This window comes from Theropithecus gelada, chromosome 5 (assembly GCF_003255815.1).
Source record: "Theropithecus gelada isolate Dixy chromosome 5, Tgel_1.0, whole genome shotgun sequence".
Lineage (NCBI taxonomy): Eukaryota > Metazoa > Chordata > Mammalia > Primates > Cercopithecidae > Theropithecus > Theropithecus gelada.
Window position 1 is genome coordinate 160,563,270 of NC_037672.1, and position 20,008 is coordinate 160,583,277.

Consider the following 20,008-nt stretch of genomic DNA (forward strand, 5'->3'; position numbering starts at 1 on the left):
TAAAATTTATAATATTTTTTTTCACACACACACAAAAATTCCTCACATCTTCTTAATCTTGTACTCTATTGGAGTCGGGTCAGGAGACACGGATTGGGTTATCCAAGAGCATTTCCCCACCAGGAACCTGAGAATTAAGCATTAGTTATAAACAGGACCTCTGCAACGGACTGACTTGTTCATCTCTTTCCTGGCTAAGGAATAGCCAAATCCCCAAATGATTCAGACTTCTGGTTAATTTCTTTGCAGCCCATGCCCTAAGAGGATTTCCCTTATTATGGTTAATGACTTCTCAAGAGTGGTTTTCCTGTGCAAAATCTCCAATTGTTTTTGAGGGTTATGGATTTTATTCTGAAGAACCCTATTCCTAAGAATCTGCTTCAGTCTTTACATCTTTATCCACCTAAACTCAGATAGCTGTTTCATTTCCTTGAGGTATTAGGCCTGCTCTGTTATTTTCTTTGGTCTCAATTTCTTTATCTTTGATAGCTTGTTTCAATAATAGCCCCTGATTGGCTCATGCCTCCCTGTAATCCTGTCCTGGGGTATCCCATTCCCTATTGACGCTGGTCTTGGTTATATGAACTGCTTTAGCCAATAGGACAATAGGAAACACAACTCAATCGGAAACTTTAAATGTGTTTGCAGATGGTGGTTTCATGCTCTCCTGATGCTTTCTTTGTTGAGACAGTCTCACTTTGTCACCCAAGCTGGAGTGCAGTGGTGCGATCTCAGCTCACTGCAACCTTTACCTCCTGGGTTCAAGAGATTTCCTGGCCTCAGACTCCTGAGCAGCTGGGACTACAGGTGTGCACCACCATGCCCAGCTAAATTTTGCATTTTTAGTAGAGGCAGGGTTTCATCATGTTGGCCAGGCTTGTCTTGCACTCCTGATCTTAAGTGATCTGCCCTCCTCAACCTCCCAGAGTGCTGGGATTACAGGTTTCAACCAACAAACCCAGCCTGGGATGGTTTGTTATATAGCTAAAGCCAACTGATACATTACTTAAAATTGGAGGTAATAGTATCTACCAATTTCATAGGGCTGTTAGTGTGGATTAAACAAATTAACAGTGCCTGACACATAGAAGGTGTAAATGTAAGTTTTCGTTATTGTTATTATCTGTGTGATTTGAAGGCTACACACCTTCGGCTGATTCAGCTGTAGGTTAAGAGTGGAGCTTTCACAGGTGTCTACCAGTGAGATCTTTCTAACTTCACTGTGTTGTGAGTTTAGGGTGTCCCAGCTTGACTGAAGGTAAGCTTCCCTCCAGAATCACAGAGGGAAGAAGTCTAGTTAGTTGTCAGCCAGGCCACTGACGTTTAGTAATAGTGTGTCTCTGGGCATCTCTTGCAGTTACAATTCCCTTCGTCAGGAGAAATGCTCAGAAATCCCATCAAAAAATAAACTAAAACATCCTTAAATGCTTAAGGAGCAATTATGTATACTGCATTTGTTAGGAAATATTTCTGCCAACCTTGCAGACCACAGTGACAATGGCTTATCAGCAGGGTTTTATCTACCAGACCCTTTTAGACTCATTGACTTTCCAGAAATACTGTTGCTCTGAAAATATATTTCCTTTTGGTAATGGGTTCCCATTCCTCTCCCCTGAAGGCACAGGAGCATACCGGTAACATCTCACTTTTCTATTTTCTCTTTAAGTCAAATTGGGTAAAGCAGAAGCTCCCGGGTGGGCATTCACAATACAGCTGGAGATCAGGCAAATCGCTTATTTCCTCATCTATAAACAGTGATCTCTAAGGTCTCTTCCAGCTTTGAAATTTGATTTCTCACAGTATTCTGCATATGTTATATAGGAGATCATGCGACTGGAGACACCCGGAGAATGTCTAAAAGCTTTTTTAAATCACCAAGCAGCAGAAGAGAACCTGGTTCACTTAACAGCGACAGTGGCAGTGTGTATTTACAGAAAGCATCTCACCGTAGGTTGGACTATTTTGGCTGGGTGCTTAGGGTATGCAGAACTACAAAGTGTGTGTATAAGGAAGGGTGTGTGTGAGTGGCTGTTGGGGCCTTGGGGTCTGCAGGGGGGAGCTGGTTTTCTTCTTTACTTTTATCCTGGTTGCTTCTCTCCAGTTGGGTAGATTATTAAACAACAACAAAATTGTTTCCCATATTTATAACCTTTTTCTTAACTTGTTTTAATGACAATATTCACCGTGAGTAATTATGTGTCATATATGTACATTATTTATATAGACACGTTTCAATCTGTTTGATGCAAGGTAAAGTTCATGTTGTCTGAATAATAAATCATAGAAAGAACTTTTAGCAGCTACTCACTCTAACCTTGGTAGTTTTGCAAATGAAAAAAACTGAGCTTCAGAGTGATTAATCATTTAATTGAAGATAACTAGGCTGGGCACGGTGGCTCATGCCTATAATCCCAGCACTTTGGGAGGCTGAGGCGGGCAAATCGCTTGAGCCCAGGTGTTCAGGACCAGCCTGGGCAACATGATGAAACCTTGTCTCTACAAAAAATACAAAAATTAGCTGGGCGCAGTGATGCCCACCTGTAGTCCCAGCAACTTGGGAGGCTAAGGCAGGAGAATCGCTTGAGCCCAGGGAGGAGGACTGAGGGGAGGATGTTACAGTGAGCCAAGATCGCACCACTGCACTCCAGCCTGGGTGGGAGGAGTGAAATCCTGTCTCAAAGGAAAAAAAAAAAAAAAAATAACTAATTAGTCAATGACCAAGGGAGAGCTAGAACCCTGGCCTTCTGACAACTAAGTCAAGCCAGCGTCTATTCTTTTTGGGTTGTTCTCGTCTGCTGGAGTCAGTCACAGCCAGTGAACATTTTTTGAGCCTCTACTAACACCAAGTATTTTCTAAATAAGGAGGCAAGGTCTCTGCCCTGGAGGAACTTGGAGGCCTGGAAGTGTGTCAGCCATGAAAACAAAGTCAATTTGTTATGCTAGTCCCTTACGTATACATTGAAACACTTCTGGGGCAACTTTACTATCTACATCTACAGTCTCTTTAATATTGTAAATTGTTGTAGCTGTTTTTAGTTTGTATTTTTGTTGTTTATACACGGATAATATACTGAAGAATTCTTCTAGACTATGCAAAGATAAGGCAAGAATAACAACTGTTGCCCAAATTAAACTTAGTGATAGGCTTATTTAGGGTGTTAAAGCTCCAAGTACCATATATTTGCTATTTTTTCTTTTCCTGTCATCACAGGAGAAAGAGAGGTGAGGGCTCTCTGTGGCATCATGCCTATTTAATCTACAAGAACAACCATTTATAGACATATGAGGAATTTTTTTTCTTTCCAGGATCGTCATTACAGTTCAAAAGATTTTGCTGTTTTATATTCAACCTCAATTCTGGCTGAAAAAGGACAATTTGTTTCTTTTCAAATATTGTAAATGTTTTTCAAGATGGATTTAAAATATGTTGACTTAAATTATGCAGTTTTTCCCTACAACTTTACAAGTAAATTCAGGATCAGCACTCACAGTCCAATGCCACAGGAAGATTAAAGAAATAACAATTTATACAGATGCCCACACTCCCCTTCAATATGCACATTGGAAAGCAGGTTTAAATATAATTTGACAGGACATAGGCATGGGCAAGGAATTCATGTCTAAAACACCAAAAGCAACGGCAACAAAAGCCAAAATTGACAAATGGGATCTAATTAAACTAAAGAGTTTCTGCACAGTAAGAGAAACTACCATCAGAGTGAACAGGCAACCTACAGAATGGGAGAAAATTTTTGCAATCTACTCATCTGACAAAGGGCTAATATCCAGAACCTACAAAGAACTCAAACAAATTTACAAGAAAAAAACAACCCCATCAAAAAGTGGGCAAAGGATATGAACAGACACTTCTCAAAAGAAGACATTCATACAGGCAACAGACATATGAAAAAATGCTCATCATCACTGGCCATCAGAGAAATGCAGATCAAAACCACAATGAGATACCATCTCACACCAGTTAGAATGGCAATCACTAAAAAGTCAGGAAACAACAGGTGCTGGAGAGGATGCGGAGAAACAGGAACAGTTTTACACTGTTGATGGGACTGTAAACTAGTTCAACCATTGTGGAAAACAGTATGGCAATTCCTCAAGGATCCAGAACTAGAAATACCATTTGACCCAGCCATCCCATTACTGGGTATATACCCAAAGGATTATAAATAATGCTGCTATAAAGACACATGCACATGTATGTTTATTGTGGCACTATTCACAATAGCAAAGACTTGGAATCAACCCAAATGTCCATCAGTTACAGACTGGATTAAGAAAATGTGGCACATATACACCATGGAATACTATGCAGCCATAAAGAAGGATGAGTTCGCATCTTTTGTAGGGACATGGATGCAGCTGGAAACTGTCATTCTCAGCAAACTATCACAAGAACAGAAAACCAAACACCACATGTTCTCACTCATAGGTGGGAAGTGAACAACGAGATCACTTGGACACAGGAAGGGGAACATCACACACCAGGGCCTATTGTGGGGAGGGGGGAGTGGGGACGGAGAGCATTAGGAGATATACCTAATGTAAATGATGAGTTAATGGGTGCAGTACACCAACATGGCACATGTATACATATGTAACAAACCTGTACATTGTGCACATGTACCCTAGAACTTAAAGTATAATAAAACAAACAAACAATAAATAAATAAATATAACTTAAACATAAATACAAATGATTCCCTTTATGAAAGTCACTATGGTTTCCATTTGAAATTACCCAAGTTTTAGAGCTGTACCGCTGGCAAGCGGCTCTACAGGAATTACCACGGACACTGCTGCTTAATCAAATCTTGCTTTCTATTTTGCTTTGGCTCTAAATGCCAAATATAAAAATCATGTCATTTGCAGTTTCCTTTAAGAAATGGACCCTTGATTGTCATTAAGAGTCCACTGGAGGTTACTGTCCGGAATCCCGCACCCACCCACAGCCAAGAAAGAAAAAAATATTTTGAAAACAATTGTAAAAGAAAAATAAGAGGTGGAAAAGCTTATGTACTAGACATTCACACTTCATCATTCCTAGTACAACGTTGACCAGACTACCTGCCTGGTCCCAGACACAGTGTTCAGCACCGGGGAGATGGCGTGGTGAGCCCCCACCTGCTTTGAGCAGGTGAAGGAAGACAGACAATTAAATGAGCAATTGCAATGGCATGTGGTAAGTCTCACTGTCAGGCAGAGCTTCCCTAACTACATGATAGAATCATCTAAGGGGTGCCTAAGTATAAACCTCTGGGGATAAAGTCCAGCTTTGCAGCATTAGGAACATGACACAGGTAATCTACCATGCAGTAAATGTGGAGAAGCCCTGGGGAGGGTAAATGCAGGATGCTATGTGACCATATGGTAGGGCAGTGACTCTCCATCCTTAGCTGGCATCAGAATAACCTGTCGGCTTCTTCAGTACAAACTGCCGTCCTCCACCGTCAGGGTTTCATAGGTCTAGGGAGGTAGGAGGTAAAAATATGCATTTCTAGCAAATGCCCGGGGGATATTGATGTTGCTGGTCCCAGGACCATACTCTGAGAACCACTGTGGTAGGAATAGTGATCCCACTTCAGGGAACTGAAGTGAGTTTCCCAGAGGAAGTGATGTTCAAGGTAAACTGCAAAGGCTGAGTTGGGATTAGGAAGGTACGTGAGAATATATGGGTGTTTAAGAGTGTGTGTGGTGGCGGTGGACAAGAGAAGCTGGAAGCAAATGTTTTACACAGACAGGAAAGCTGAGCAAGGGCCTGGAAGTAGATTTGAGGAGCTGAACAAATGTTCGGCCTAGTTGGCTTCAGCTAGGTCATGGGGGCAGCATAGTCCCACTGAGGAATTTGGGTTACTTTTTAATGGTTAAGTGGGAATAGGATGTGATTAGATTTGTGTTTCTGTAAATCTGCTGGGATTACATTATTGAGAATGGGTTGGGTTGAAGTTGGGCAAAACTGGAGAAAGTCTAGTCAAGAAGCTTCTGCAGTTTTCATGTTAAAAATACGATAGTTTCCACATGGATGGTAGCCATAGGGAAGGAAAGAAATGGACAGATTCCAGAGGTATGCGAGACAGAGTAAACAGGATTTGGTGGTTGATTTAAGGAAGAAGAAGGAGGAAATCAGAGTGAAAGCTGGATATCTGGGTTTGGCTACTGGGTGTTCGTGGTGCCTTTTCCACAGGTGTTAGTGAGAAGTGGTAGGGGATTACGCATTGCGACACGCTAAGACTTTCAAACAGAATCATTCAGAAGATCGGTGGATGTATGGGACTGGAGTACAGTGGGAGCTGGAGATGAATTTGGGAACTTACAGCATTGACATGGCAGCTGAAGATAAAATCCAGGGGGCCTACAGAATGAGCAAGGAGACAGAGAAAAATGGAAGAAAGCATAGAGCCATGAGTTTCGGAGATATTTTTATGGCTGAAGTTGAGACCATCATGTTCATTGTAGGGTAAATGATTGCTATTCAGTCACATGCCTTAGAAATGTGGTTGGATAAAATAAATGTAAGAGAGGGGTTTTCTTATGAGTGTCTATGAGGGTCTATGTATAGATGACATGAGATTGCTTCCTCTTCTTACATCTACGAGAGGGGCTCTTAATTTTCTTTCCTTCCATGTGGCTCGAGAAGAGTCTGCAGTTTACTACAAAGAGACCAAGTGAGGGTGACCACTGGGAGAGCGGAGAGACTACATTACCTGGAAGAAATTTGTGGTTCTCAAATGCTGAGCTCTAAATGTGTCATCTAATCTAAGGGTATCGTGTCTGCCCTTGATTGCTAGGAAAACACTAGAGTTCTAGGGTAAGACACTGGGTGAAGCGAGGTGGGGATGCCTCTTTGTTTTTCCATCCATATGTGATTGCAGTATTTACATTTACAGCACACTGTTTTTTACTTGGCTTGGACCAATATCTATATCAAGAGAGGACATAGGATTTAAAAAAGAAAAACAAAGTTCTACCCTCAGGGAACTTATTTAATAAGGATGTAATGTAACATTTTAAAATCAAGACTCTCTGAAACAGTACATTATGTAGTTGCAAACAATGTAGTTTGATATTAATGGTATGTAAATGAGTTAATATGGAATACATAAACACATAAAAACAAGCCACAAAACCCCACCCTACCTGTTTTTCTAGCATTTAGACTCGATACGGTAGTGCTTTCATTTTCTTCCAGAAAAGGACAGTGGCACCTGAAACGCTGTCACCATCCCCTCTCTGACACACATAAACCCCATGCACAATTCCTATCGTGGCTCCTGGCCTTCCCTTTATCCCCGCAGCCGCGTTCAGCTTTTTGCAATGCTCAGAACGGTGCACACTGGCGTGTGCTGCTGCCACCTAGAGGGCGAATGTGAGAATGGAGCCTCCCCTTCTGTGTTTATGAATCCACACACAGAAATACAGAAGTAACCAACCTTTCTGTGTTTTAATCTCTTTCTTATTTTTTTTTCTTACCTCTTCTCATTTTTTTGTTCTTTCATTTTCTTCCTTTTTTTTTTTTTTTTTTTTTTTTTTGCGGGGTGGAGGGATGTGCAAACATTTTTCACAACATTACGAACTCAAAATGTTACCATCTGAACAATGTCCTTTCTAGAGGCATCAGTGGTTTAATACTGTTTCCTGCCGGGGTGTGGGGATGGTTCTCACTGTTTTACCACTATGATTTGGGCTGGATAAGGTATGAAAACTTACAGGCGCAGTGAGAAACAGAACTGGGTCCTTTCACACATGAAAATAATATTTTATAGACATTGTGCTTTCTCTTTTAAGTGGCCTATCCATTATGAGAATATGCCTTACTGATTTTGAAACATTTTTCTTTGCAGACTTGACACCATCCTTCACAATCAAACTTTGCATGGCTAAAATGTCAAAACATGGTGCTAACCCACTCTATCAAACTATATAGTACTAACTAAAGAGCTATAAAACATTCTCTACTAGCATGCCATCTCCTTCATGCTTTAAAGGAGAGATGACTAGAGTGAATTAAATAAAATGAGAAACCCTTCATTTTCACAGCCATTTGCCTTTTCAGGTCTGGCAGAACTTGATCCTTATTCAGCTCCCAAAAAGCCCGAAGTGGTGTTTGCCATTTGTATGTAACTGCCACTAAGTTTTATATGGATTTGATGAATTTCACATCTCAGCTTGGGACTACATATAGTTAATGCTTTTTAATCAGTGTATTAATCAATAACATGATTAGGGAAGGATCAATGGCAAATACCAGCTTTTCTAGTGTATCATACATGTTGAAGGCCTAACCCGGGGAACGACTGCCTATCCACCTCTGAGAATTGCCTTTAGGATCCAAGAGAGTAAGAAAGAAGAAGATGTGCTCTTACCATTGTCATTGCCTTGCTTGATTTCCTCCGCTGTTCGATCTATCAATACATACAAAGACCAAACCACACAGGTGATCGCGATTACGTGGAATGTGACAGAGCAGAATATTTTCCTCCTTTCACTTGTGGTCATCTGTAGTTTCTCCCACTGCAATCAGAAACCAAGGACACAAAACTGAATTGCAAACTAGGAAATTTTGCTCCCCTTTTATTTCCCAGACATAGATCATGAACGGAAGAAAAATAGTAATTATCTGCAATTTCAGATGACACTATAATATTCAAATAAGTCTTCACGTTTAGAGAGATATGAAATTATAACCTAGAGAGTTACATATAGCTTAAATTCATATGTGTGTGTGTGTGTGTATACATATATATATATATATTCTTTTTGAGACAGGGTCTCACTCTGTTGTCCAGGCTAGGGTGCGGTGGCACAATCTCGGTTCACTGCAACCTCTGTCTCCTAGGCTCAAGAGAACCTCCTGCCTCAGCCCCCAGAGTAGCTGGGACTATGGGTATGTAACACCATGCCTGGCTAATTTTTGTACGTGTTTGTAGATATGGAAGTCTCACCATGTAGCCTAGGCTAGTCTCAAACTCCTGGGCTCAAGTGATCTACCCACCTTGTCCTCCCAAAGTGCTGGGATTATAGGCATGAGTCACTGTGCCCGGCCTAACTTAAATACATATTAATTTACAAACAAAAATAATTTTCTATTCTCCAAATGAATTAAATCAAGTCATTTCTGTTTTGCAAGCCTATAGTTTCCTCCTCTGTACCAAGAATGAGATAGCTTTAATACTGAACAATTAAAAAATTTCTTTTCAGGATTCTGCCTATCACTTCCTTGTGGTACTAGGTAATACGTAGTAATAAGTAACACTGTCTTCTTGGATTATCACACAACTGGACATAGTGTTACATTCTTGAATGTATAAATTTAATAAGTATTTGAATGGCTGAATGATATCTGCAAGAGAAAGTCAATATTTTCTGTTCACAACTAGTCTAGAAAAACAAATATTATCACTTAGGTGATACAAGAAAATCTGCTGCAGCCTCTTTTAGAGCCACCTTACTTGCTGCTACCGTAAGTGTTGTAACTACTGTGGTGACCGCTGTCCTTTAATCACACTCCTGAGAAAGCTGAGGGCTGCCCCCTCAGTCTGGGAGAGGAAGAAGGCCACAAGGTTTATTGAAGTTATGGTCTATATAAGGGAATATCTCTCATATTTACTTTGAAGAAATAGCCTCTCAAAATATATTTTAATGTCTTTGTAGCAACAATATTACTTCATTATTATGTTAGGAATTGTATTTTTATTTTTCTTTGCATTCTTTCCATAAAAAATTACAGTAATGTTATTAGAAGTGAGCTAACATGCCAAGCTTTTAATAATCTAGGATTCTTTATGTTATTATGCCCTCACTAAAGCAAAATCTTTAGAACTTCAGAAGACCCCATTCCTTTCCCACCCGACCATCACATATGTAGAATTCAATGCGCAACTCAAAAGCAAGATGGTGTACATTGTGGTACATAAAATGCTACCCCTGCCACCAGCTTTGAGATGTGGATAAAATCACACACTCTCTCTGGGCCTCACTGCCTCATCTTCATGAGGAGCAGATTTTCACAGAGGCTGTGACACAGAGGTGGAGAAGAGTTATTCTTCACTTCTTTTGTTAACAAACTAATTTCATTAGGGTTGGCATCATGCCCAGCTTAAAGCTGCCTTTCCAACCTTTCTTGGCACAGGTGGACATTGATTATTTTCCAGCAATGAGATGTAAGCCGATATCTAGTGGGACAGTAAGTTTTTGCCTTTTTAATGTAGGTATTGTCCTTTGATCTTTTCTTTCATTTTCTGTTCTTTGCTAACTGGAATTCATAATTAAGTGGGAGAGTGTCAACAGTCATCTTGCAATCTTGAGGAAAAGTCTTGAGAATTAGAGATTTCTCAGCCCAATCAGCAGCTTGCCTTTGGACATCCTGTTGTCTTCCTGATTAAGCCATTATTTCCCAGGTCTTTGCCACTTGCCGTCAAATGCAATTATTGCTAAAAGAATTAAATAGATACTTCCTAGCTTCTCTTCCAGTCTAAGGAGTAAGAGCCTATAATTTCATTTGTAAGAGAGCACAATACTTGAATTCTGACCTTGATGCTCTAGAGCAGTTTAAACATTTTAGAGAAAGATATATTTTATTTACAAACACTATCCCTTCCTCTCCTCCTACTGGCCAGTCATCACATAATTTTCCTTGCAGGAGTTTGCCAATTACAAATTCATACTTTATCTTGTACTTTGTTTTTTATCAAACTATATTTATATATTATTCCAAGCATAACAATGGGTAAATATTAATGTGATTAGGGAATAAACAGATGTTTCAATTTAGACTGTATTTTGAATTAATCAATCTTGAACTGAGGAGATTTTAATGTTAATTGAGTTTTATCAAAACCTCATATCTGTGCAAAACTGATTTTTTAAAAATCCTGTTTTAGCTTTGGTTTATTGTAATATTAATCTGAATAACACATATAATCATAGAATATTATTATTAGGCAATAGCATTTTGCAATTTAATAAATATTCCTTGAATTACTTCAGTATTTAATACAGACAGATAAAAAGTGGAAGATGGTGCAGAAAAACAGCTTCACATTTTTAAAGTTTCTGCGTTCCAAGTGGATAGAAAACTTGCAGTAACAAAATATTCATATCAAATCAACCCTCAACTATAAAGTTGACTTAAAATACTCTTAAAATTGGGACTTCTTCTATCTATGGAGCAATTTAATTAAATGGCTGGAACACATTATTAAAAAGTAAGGCTCCTCAAATAGAAAAATGTCAGTGGAGCTGACAAGAATGGACCAAATCATTCGTAAAGATTCTTCTAGTTCCAGACAATAGAAGCTCTGAAGTCGTCACTTCTAAATCTCCGTACCATTCTAAGGAGAAGTGAAGTGTAAGGGAACCATCCACATTTTCCACTTTATAAATCCTTACAGGAACCATTTAGAGATTCGCTAGACAGCACACAAGTAAATGTAATGCCACAGCGCCCTCTTCCTAATGACTACATTACTGCATACAATATTCAGTAAACAGGGCTGGCAGAAATCAGTGTACATTATAAACCTTTCCCTTCATATTGTCTTTTCAGGTTTGTTTACAAAATTTCAGTATATTTTGCAAGCCTTACTAAGAATGAGAAATGGAGAAGATAAGGATAGAAATCTTAACAAAGCTGTCATGAAAGTGCCTTCGTTTAATATTTGTGATGCTGAAATTCAGTAGCAGTTCACAAGATTTCCTGATAGGCAAGTGATAACCTGTGAAACTTTCCATAGCATTTCTACTCCCCTGTCCTGCTTTAGCAAATAACGTGTGACTTATGACCCCGTTATCAGGAGTATATTGTTACCAGGAGTTATACTGTTACCATGGTTTCACCTCTAGAGAAGGTTGTTCCTGAGAAGATCTTCAGGTCTCCAAAGTGTGGTCCCTGGTCAGCCTCAGCAGTGCCAGCCTCACTCAGGCACACTGCAGGCGCCCGCCACCACGCCCGGCTAATTTTTTGTAAATTCTTGAGCTCCACCTTGGCGATGACTCTATGTTAGGTTTTCCCACAGGACCCTCAGAAAATACAAACTATTGGCTTGTCAGTGATGAAGTAAAGTTTCTTTTGCTTATGGCTTGGGCCTGAGTCGAATATTTTATCCTCAAGTCTCTCGGTGTTGAGAAGACGTGTCTCTCCACGTGGTCTCGAGGAAGCTGGTGGAAATGGTAAGACGGCAACTCCCTTTCCCGTTTCCCAAAGGTCAGGGAGAGGGAATGCACGACAACACACACACCATCATACTTTTCACAAATGTTTACACTGCCGACTCCGATCTGCCCTTCCTTAGTCTTCAAGTTCTGCTTTATACCTTGAAGATGGAGGATGAGCTAAGATTGGACAAAAGTAGTTTCACAACATCTTAGCACCTCCCGCATAGGTAGTCCTGAACCTCGCTTTGGACCTTACAGCCCCTGGGTCTTTGGTATTTGTTTTACTGTTCTTTGCTTTTGATTTTTTTTTTTTTTTTTTTTTTCGGAAGCGCCTAAACAATAGAAATCCAACAGAACTCTAGTATTCACTTAGTAAAATATGACTATGTGTTTTTTCTGAATTGTAGTATAACTTGATGCAAACATTGTTTCTGTGAAATTGTCTATGTGATGAGCTAAATCAAACTGCATGACAGGGGCAGCTTTTCTAAATCAAATTACCTGCATTATATTCTGTCCTAAAATATACATTTACAAGTACTGCCCAGAGAAAAGTGTCGTTTAAATCTTTGTACCAGTGAAGAATAAAGGCAGTTTATCTGTAACATAAAATGCAGGCCGGGCGCAGTGGCTCACGCCTGTAATCCCAGCACTTTGGGAGACCGAGGCTTGCGGATTGCCTGAGCTCAAGAGTTCGCCACCAACCTGGGCAACATGGTGAAACCCGTCTCTGTTAGAATACAATAAATTAGCCAGGCGTGGTGGCAGACACCAGTGGTCCCAGCTACTTGGGACATTGAGGAGGGAGAGTCGCTTCAACCCCGGAGGCCAAGGTTGCAATGAGCCGAGATCGTGTCACTGCACTGCAGCCTGGGCGACAGAGCAAGAGTCCGTCAGAAAAAGAAAGAAAGGAGAGAGAGAGAGAGAGAGAGGAAGGAAAGAAAGAAAAGCAGGAGGAGGTAGGGACTACTTTGCCAAATCCATTTCTTTTTTTTTTTTTTTTTTTTTGACAGTTCACCTGGGTGTTCCGCTTCAGTAACAGTCACGTGACCTAGAGTGATCCCTCTATAGAGTGACAGACCAAAAAATCACCACCAGGTGGCGCAAAGCTAGTACAGTAGCTTTTTCTTTTCCTTTTTTTGCTTTTTTTGGTACCGCCAGACCCAGGAGCTCCCAGCCGGCCTGGTGTGCAGGTTCTTCCTGTCATTTTGCATAAATGCCAAGCCACATTTTAATTGTTTACATTTTTCTGGCCCTGCCTGTCATATTGGATTTTGCTGCAGACGAGCGAAAATAATACCTGGAACCGCAAGTGTAAAGGTTATCACATTATTCACACGCCTTAGTAAGATATGTTGTGCTAGAGGATAATAAGTAAACCTTTTACAAGTCCTTGGACTTGCTATGCTGGAGAAATTTCTAGAGGACCCAATCATATGAAGCAGTGGTTCTCAGTGTTTCCAGTAGCAGATGCAGCACAGCAGATGCAGCAGCAATCAGGAAATTTGTTAGAAACCCAGTATTTTGAGCCCCACACCAAACTCACTAAATCAGAAACACTGGCGATGGGGACCCTGTAATGTGCTTTAACAAGCCCTCAGGTGATTCCGATGCAAGCTAAAGTTAGAGAACCACCTGCCTAAAGAATGACACTTAGCAGAGTTGCACAGTGACCTCAGTGGAGTTTCTATTAGAAGTAGTACTTGTCACTCCCTGTCATGAACTAATTAGCAGTCCAGGAAAGGGTAGTCAACAAATGAATTTGGTTTTCTGGCTGTGATTTAAATATTTCAGGTCGACTGAAACCAAATTACATAATCAATTCATTTATTTGAACTGAAACGATTCAGAGTTAGCTCATTAATCACTAAAGCAAACTTTCATTTTTTGTTTTACTTTTCAAATTAGTGTTTAGGTAACATAAAAGCCTATTAAAATCTAATTATATTACTAACAATTCCAAATACTCTGGGAGAGAACTAAACAACAGACTCTTAATTATGAGGAGTAACTCTTGAACCTTAATAAATCTTTAAGTTCAGAAGTATGCCTATGGTAAACAATTTCCTTCTTAAAAATGTACTTTAAAAGACCAGCAGAAAAATTTGACCTCTGTAGACCTTTAGTGAAATTTGCTACAAAACTGATGATAGGGAGGAAACAACAAAGCCAGGTAGGTGGTAGGCAGCTGGTAAAGTTCACTAGTTAAGGCACTCAGTATTGGACACAAATCAGGAAGTGTACCCAGGTGCAAACTTGTTCCTTCCTCAGAACTACAGTGATATAGTGGCCGTGTCCCCACCTAAATCTCATGTTGAATTGTAGCTCCCATAATTCCCAAATGTTATGAGAAGGACCTGGTGGGAGATAATTGAATCAGGGGGATGGCTTCCCCCATACTGTTCTTGTGGTAGTGAATAAGTCTCACGAGATCTGATGGTTTTAGATCCTGAGGTCTCTCTCTTGCTTCCTGCCATGTAAGACATGCCTTTGACCATCTGCCATGATTGTGAGGCCTCCCCAGGCATGTGGAACTATGAGTCCATTAAACCCCTCTTTCTTTACAAATTACCCAGTCTCGGGTGTGTCTTTATGAGCAGTGCGGAAAGGACTAATACATACAGATAAGCATGTACATGGAGGCTTTCTTACTAAGGGTCAAAACCTCAGATATAATAACCATACATTCTCTATGAGTCTATCATTTCCTTAAAAAATATATTTTCCCCCTAGTTCTCTTCCATGATAGGTCCACCAGTGATAATCATTTGACAGCTTTTGTACATGGCCCAATGTGAGGGGACACTCTATTTTCTGGTAAAGTGCAGCTCCTCTGTCTCTCCTGATAATAGTACAAGAGGAAAGGTCTTGTACTGCACCGAAGATTAGGGTCTGCAATCCAAAGGAACTGCAAGTAGAAACAGTGAGGAATGGGCCATGTGTCCAGATGAACCTGGGAGATCAACAACCCAAATATAAACAGCAAATTAACAGCTACCGTCTTGGGACAGTGTGTGCACATTCTGGTTTAGAATTGGGGGAAGTAGTTACTGAGACTCAGGTTTGGGTAAAGATACCACTGCAAGCAAGTGGCAGTCTTACTGAAAACTTGCAATAAACAGTTCCACAAAGAGGCATATCTAAGACCCTGAAATCAACGGCTTCATTTTGCTGCCACTCAGTTTGAGTCTCCTTTTGCTTTCTGAACTGACGGGTAGTGGGAATCTTTTCTAACTAGAAGTGGTTTTCAGTGTTAGCTGTCTCACAGAATCATTAGGGGCATCAAGTTCTCAATAGACACACTCAGGCCTGGTTGAATCCATCACTGAGGAGTGAACCATGCAGATGTGCGGTGTATTCTGTCTGTGATTCCACAAGTGATTCAGAACGAGGGCTCTGGGGGCCGGGCGCGGTGGCTCACGCCTGTAATCCCAGCACTTTGGGAGGCTGAGGTGGGTGGATCTCGAGGTCAGGAGATCGAGGTCATCCTGGCTAACACGGTGAAACCCCGTCTCTACTAAAAATGCAAAAAATTAGCCGGGCGTGGTGGCGGGCACCTGTAGTTGCAGCTACTTGGGAGGCTGAGGCAGGAGAATGGCGTGAGCCCCGGAGGCGGACCTTGCAGTGATGGGAGATTGTGCCACTGCACTCCAGCCTGGGCGACAGAGCCAGACTCCGTCTCAAAAAAGAAAGAAAGAAAGAAGAATGAGGGCTCTGGGTTCAAATTCTAGCTCTGCTACTAAGTACTATGTGGCCTTGGGTGAGTTATTTTAATTCTCTGTGCCTCCATTTCTTTATCTGTAAAATGGTGATTAGAATAGCACCTACTTTGCAGGGTAAAGTCTAAGCAACTTAATACATGTAAATGCAGAACACTATCAGGCACTTAAAATGAATTCAATAAATGTTAGCAGTTATCACAACCTGGAGCTTGCAGCACCACATCCAATTAGACTTCAGTTGTCCTTACTGTCTACATTAATGCATCATGTTGATAACATCTCTGAGGAATGAAGATGAGATTTGTTCAGGCAGAATTAAGTCAGCGAAAGCACCCGTTCCCCACATCTATTTTCTAATTACAAATATATTTTTTGGAATATTGAGTCTCATATCAGGAAAATACAATCTGTTTTTATTAACTATGTGAACAAAGATAAGAAGGGTTATTACAAAAGTTACTTTGCATATACTAGGTAGAAACAGCTAAAAGACGGCATAATGATAGCTTCATTTCTGTAAGAAATGGAACAAATATCATTATAGGTTTTAATATATGCCCCAGTAACTTATCATTCTTTTTGTCAAATTTAAAATGATATCTTAAGGTTTCATGTTTCCCAAAGACATACTGCTCTGGGTGACAGATTTCACAAAAGGTTAAAGGAACTCAAACATTCCAAATAAACTGAAAGCATGAATGTGGGTGTGCGGCTTGGAATTATGTCTTCCATGGGTATTGCAGGACATGAGAAGCAATCTGACTAGAAACGTCCTGAGACTGCCCCAGGGATGCTATTCTGACAACCTTAGTGACTGCAAAATCCAAGAAGCTACCCAAGAATGGATACATGAAAAAAATTGCTCTTTTCCTCAAAAGCGAATTTACTTGGATCTCTACACATGAAGACTCTTACTTTTCAAAAACATTTTTGAGGTTAGCTGATATAGTATTTTATCAAGAAGAGCTCACATTGCTTTGCAGTATTTAGACTAGTACTTGAGACACACCAGTTGAGTAAAAAATAGAGGTGTGATAGTAGGGAAAATGCAACTTATAACATAAATCCAAGCATTGTTGAAATATCATTTTTAAGACTTTAGAAAAAGGTGCATTTACTTAAAGTAACAGTAAGAGATATATATTGTACTGATATGCTTGTCACGTTAGTTTACAATGTGAGGAATACGCTAAGAATTGTGACTCAGTGGTGCTGCTGGATGCATGAGAGAGGTGTTAACAACTGCCAGATGAGAAATTGTCCAAATGCAAAGGTATTAGTAGAGTCAGAGGCCAAGGGAGCATAGAAGATGTTGGAAAGAGCAATGGAGAGCAGAGAGAACTGGGGTAGGAGCAGGAGGCCTGGGATGGTGGGGAGGGAAAGGAGTGCAATGTGGTAGTTAGGTCAAACAGGCTAGAAGCCGCATGGGCAGAGAGGCATTGGAGCGAAGCGACTAAGAACTCAGAGTCCTGGGTTAGGGAGACTTGGATCAAAGACCCCCGTCTGACTTGGGTCAAGTAACCTAATCTCCTAATGCCTGTTTTCTCATTGGTAAAATTAGGGATGACAATAGTGTCTCTTGTATAGAGTTTGCTGGAATTATATGGGATAATCTAGATAGTACATAGTAAGCAGACAAGTAAACCAGGCATAAATATTCTAAAAATAGTGTGGTCAGTAAATTCAAAGCTACTAAATTATTTTTATAAAACAGGTAAGCCATTTTATATTCAGTCAACTAAATTATGATTAAGAATTTCTCTACAAAATATATGTGTATTACATGTTACGTGCATACATAAATATATATGAGCCTGACGTTAGATTATCAAAATAATTTTTCTTATAAACCTTGTCTTGATCTCTCACTGGTTTCTTTCAAGATTTTCACCACGGATGGGATTTCCTAAAAGTTTCAAGCAAGGTATTTGTAACATAGAAAAAAAGGTGCTGAGTAAAATCGTCCACTAGAGGGAGTAATGATATCACACATAACGATGATTTGAACGGAAAAAAGAGAAATGGAAAAATGTTTATTTTATATATCTGTCCTGAGGGTAGATATAATATGTGGGATTTAGGCACGTTTGCCGTGAAACTGTTGGGATAAAAGTTAAAATTGCAAATTCCTAAGCTTTGTCCCAGATCTATATCCGGGGGTGTGGCCTACGAATCTGCATTCCTGGCAGGCACTCCGAGAGATGTTTATGTATGCTGAAGTTTGACAATTACTTCCCTAAGGAAGGAAAAGTTCAGGGACATATTTTAGAGTGGCATTGTAATATCTGACGGTTTTTCACAGAGTGAATATACTTTCACCTCCTTCCATATCCCCCCCAAAACTCACCTAAATCTGAGTTGATTAATATTGCCATGTAAGAACACAAATTACTTGAAAATTTAATTAATAGATGCATTTAAACAAAGTTCCTTTAAAAATATTGAATCAATACTTGGTTGTCTGCTTTCTCTTGGAGGTTATGGTGAAAGATATTTTATCACACACTCTGAAAGAGAAGTCAATATATTACTGCTTCAGGCATGTTGAACCAGCAGAAAATCTACTGAGCTTTGTCCACGAGGATACTTAATTATGGATTGTGGCTTCATAAAGAAAACAAAAGGAGTAATTGGGTTATATTTCACAGTGGCATACTCCCTCTTCCCTAGAGATTGAAACCCTTGCCAAGCGGACTCTTGGATGACACTGCCATTCATGATGCTCTCCCTGGAAGCCCATTTCTGTTGTGGGCTCTTCCCCTCTTTCCTCTTCAGTGAACAGCTGTCGCACATGTGGAATCTGCACAGGTCTGTGGTCACTCTCTGTGCCTAAACTGATCATAGCCTTGCCGTTTAGGAGACAGTGCTCATGTACTAAACAGAAGCACAGACACTGGGAAGATTAAAAGAGAAAAGCTTTCTAAAAGACGAAATTTTACCCCGTCATTTTCTAGTTGAAGAAACTGAGACCCAGAGCACTGAGCTGACTTACCCAGTGAGATACACGAAATTATTAGATTTTTTTTCCATTCAGGAGCTAATTATTAAAGCATCACAATGTATCGGACATTGTTGTAGGATGCTGGGGAAGAAGATAGCCAAGATTTCTGCTTTGATGAAGCTTATATTAGGGTCACAATTGTGGAATTTTGTGTAGTTGTTAAGATAGGGAACTGCGTAATTTTCCATCAATAAGAGATAATAGGTTTTGATTTCATAAGTGCTTCTGTCCCTTTCTCAATTCTCTGTTGTGTGTGTTTAGAAATGTCTTTCTAGAATATTCCTTTGGGTGGCAGCAAATAAAAAGAGGATCTTTTTGGAACCCTCTATTTGTATCTACCCACAGTAAGCTCATCTACTGACAATCCATTGTCGATGCTTATTCTCATGGGTCAAAAAAATTCTTACACCCTATTTCCACCCTTTAATAGCAGTGTCACATCTGAACACTGTATTTAATGTAACTGGGTTGATTTTTTTTTTTTTTTTTTACTCTTGAGAGTCTCTTAGTCACATATACACTTGAAATAAATCATATACATATGATTTATATATAAATAAAACAGAGAATATGTATTTATATAGATATATATATTCTACTCCAGTTTAAATGAGAGCCAGTGAAACTTTAAGTATTGGTTCCAGTTTTGGATATAATAGTCCTTTAAAAAATAGTGTTTTAGTTACTATATCTAAAAATCCATTTTATCAGTACTTTGATATCAAGCATGATTAATTGGCTCAATATATTACATTTGAATTTGTTTTTGGCATCATATTGACTCAGTGTTTGTTAAGAATTTTGTCCTAAAACTGAAGATTTTTTTTAAAAGAGAAGATTTTTTGGGGTATATAAATTCCTTAAATTGGTTACAAAATATTGTGTGCATTTTTTTTTTTTTTTTTCCTGGGGAAAGATCCATGATTTTCAATGGATTCTCAAAGAAATCAGAGACATCCAAGTTAAAATCCTTGCTTTAAGCTGCTCTCCCTTGAATTGATTGAATAGTGATAGCGCTGGGTCAGGGAAGGGTTGGAGGTATACATAATCTCCACAGGCAGGAAATGAAACTTGTGGTGCAGGGACTTGATATGTTTGGAAATCAAAAAATGACTTT

General features: G+C 39.7%; 1 protein-coding gene across 2 annotated transcripts in view; it reads right to left on the reverse strand.

Moving 5' to 3' along the window:
• The window catches only part of MARCH1 (membrane associated ring-CH-type finger 1), an 826,141-nt gene that overhangs the window by 16,996 nt on the left and 789,137 nt on the right, over window positions 1-20,008 (reverse strand). For both annotated transcript variants that reach the window (XM_025386160.1, XM_025386159.1), the window contains one exon: window positions 8,379-8,526. In XM_025386160.1, coding sequence (XP_025241945.1) covers window positions 8,379-8,526 — 148 coding nt within the window. The remainder of the gene's footprint in view (window positions 1-8,378; window positions 8,527-20,008) is intronic.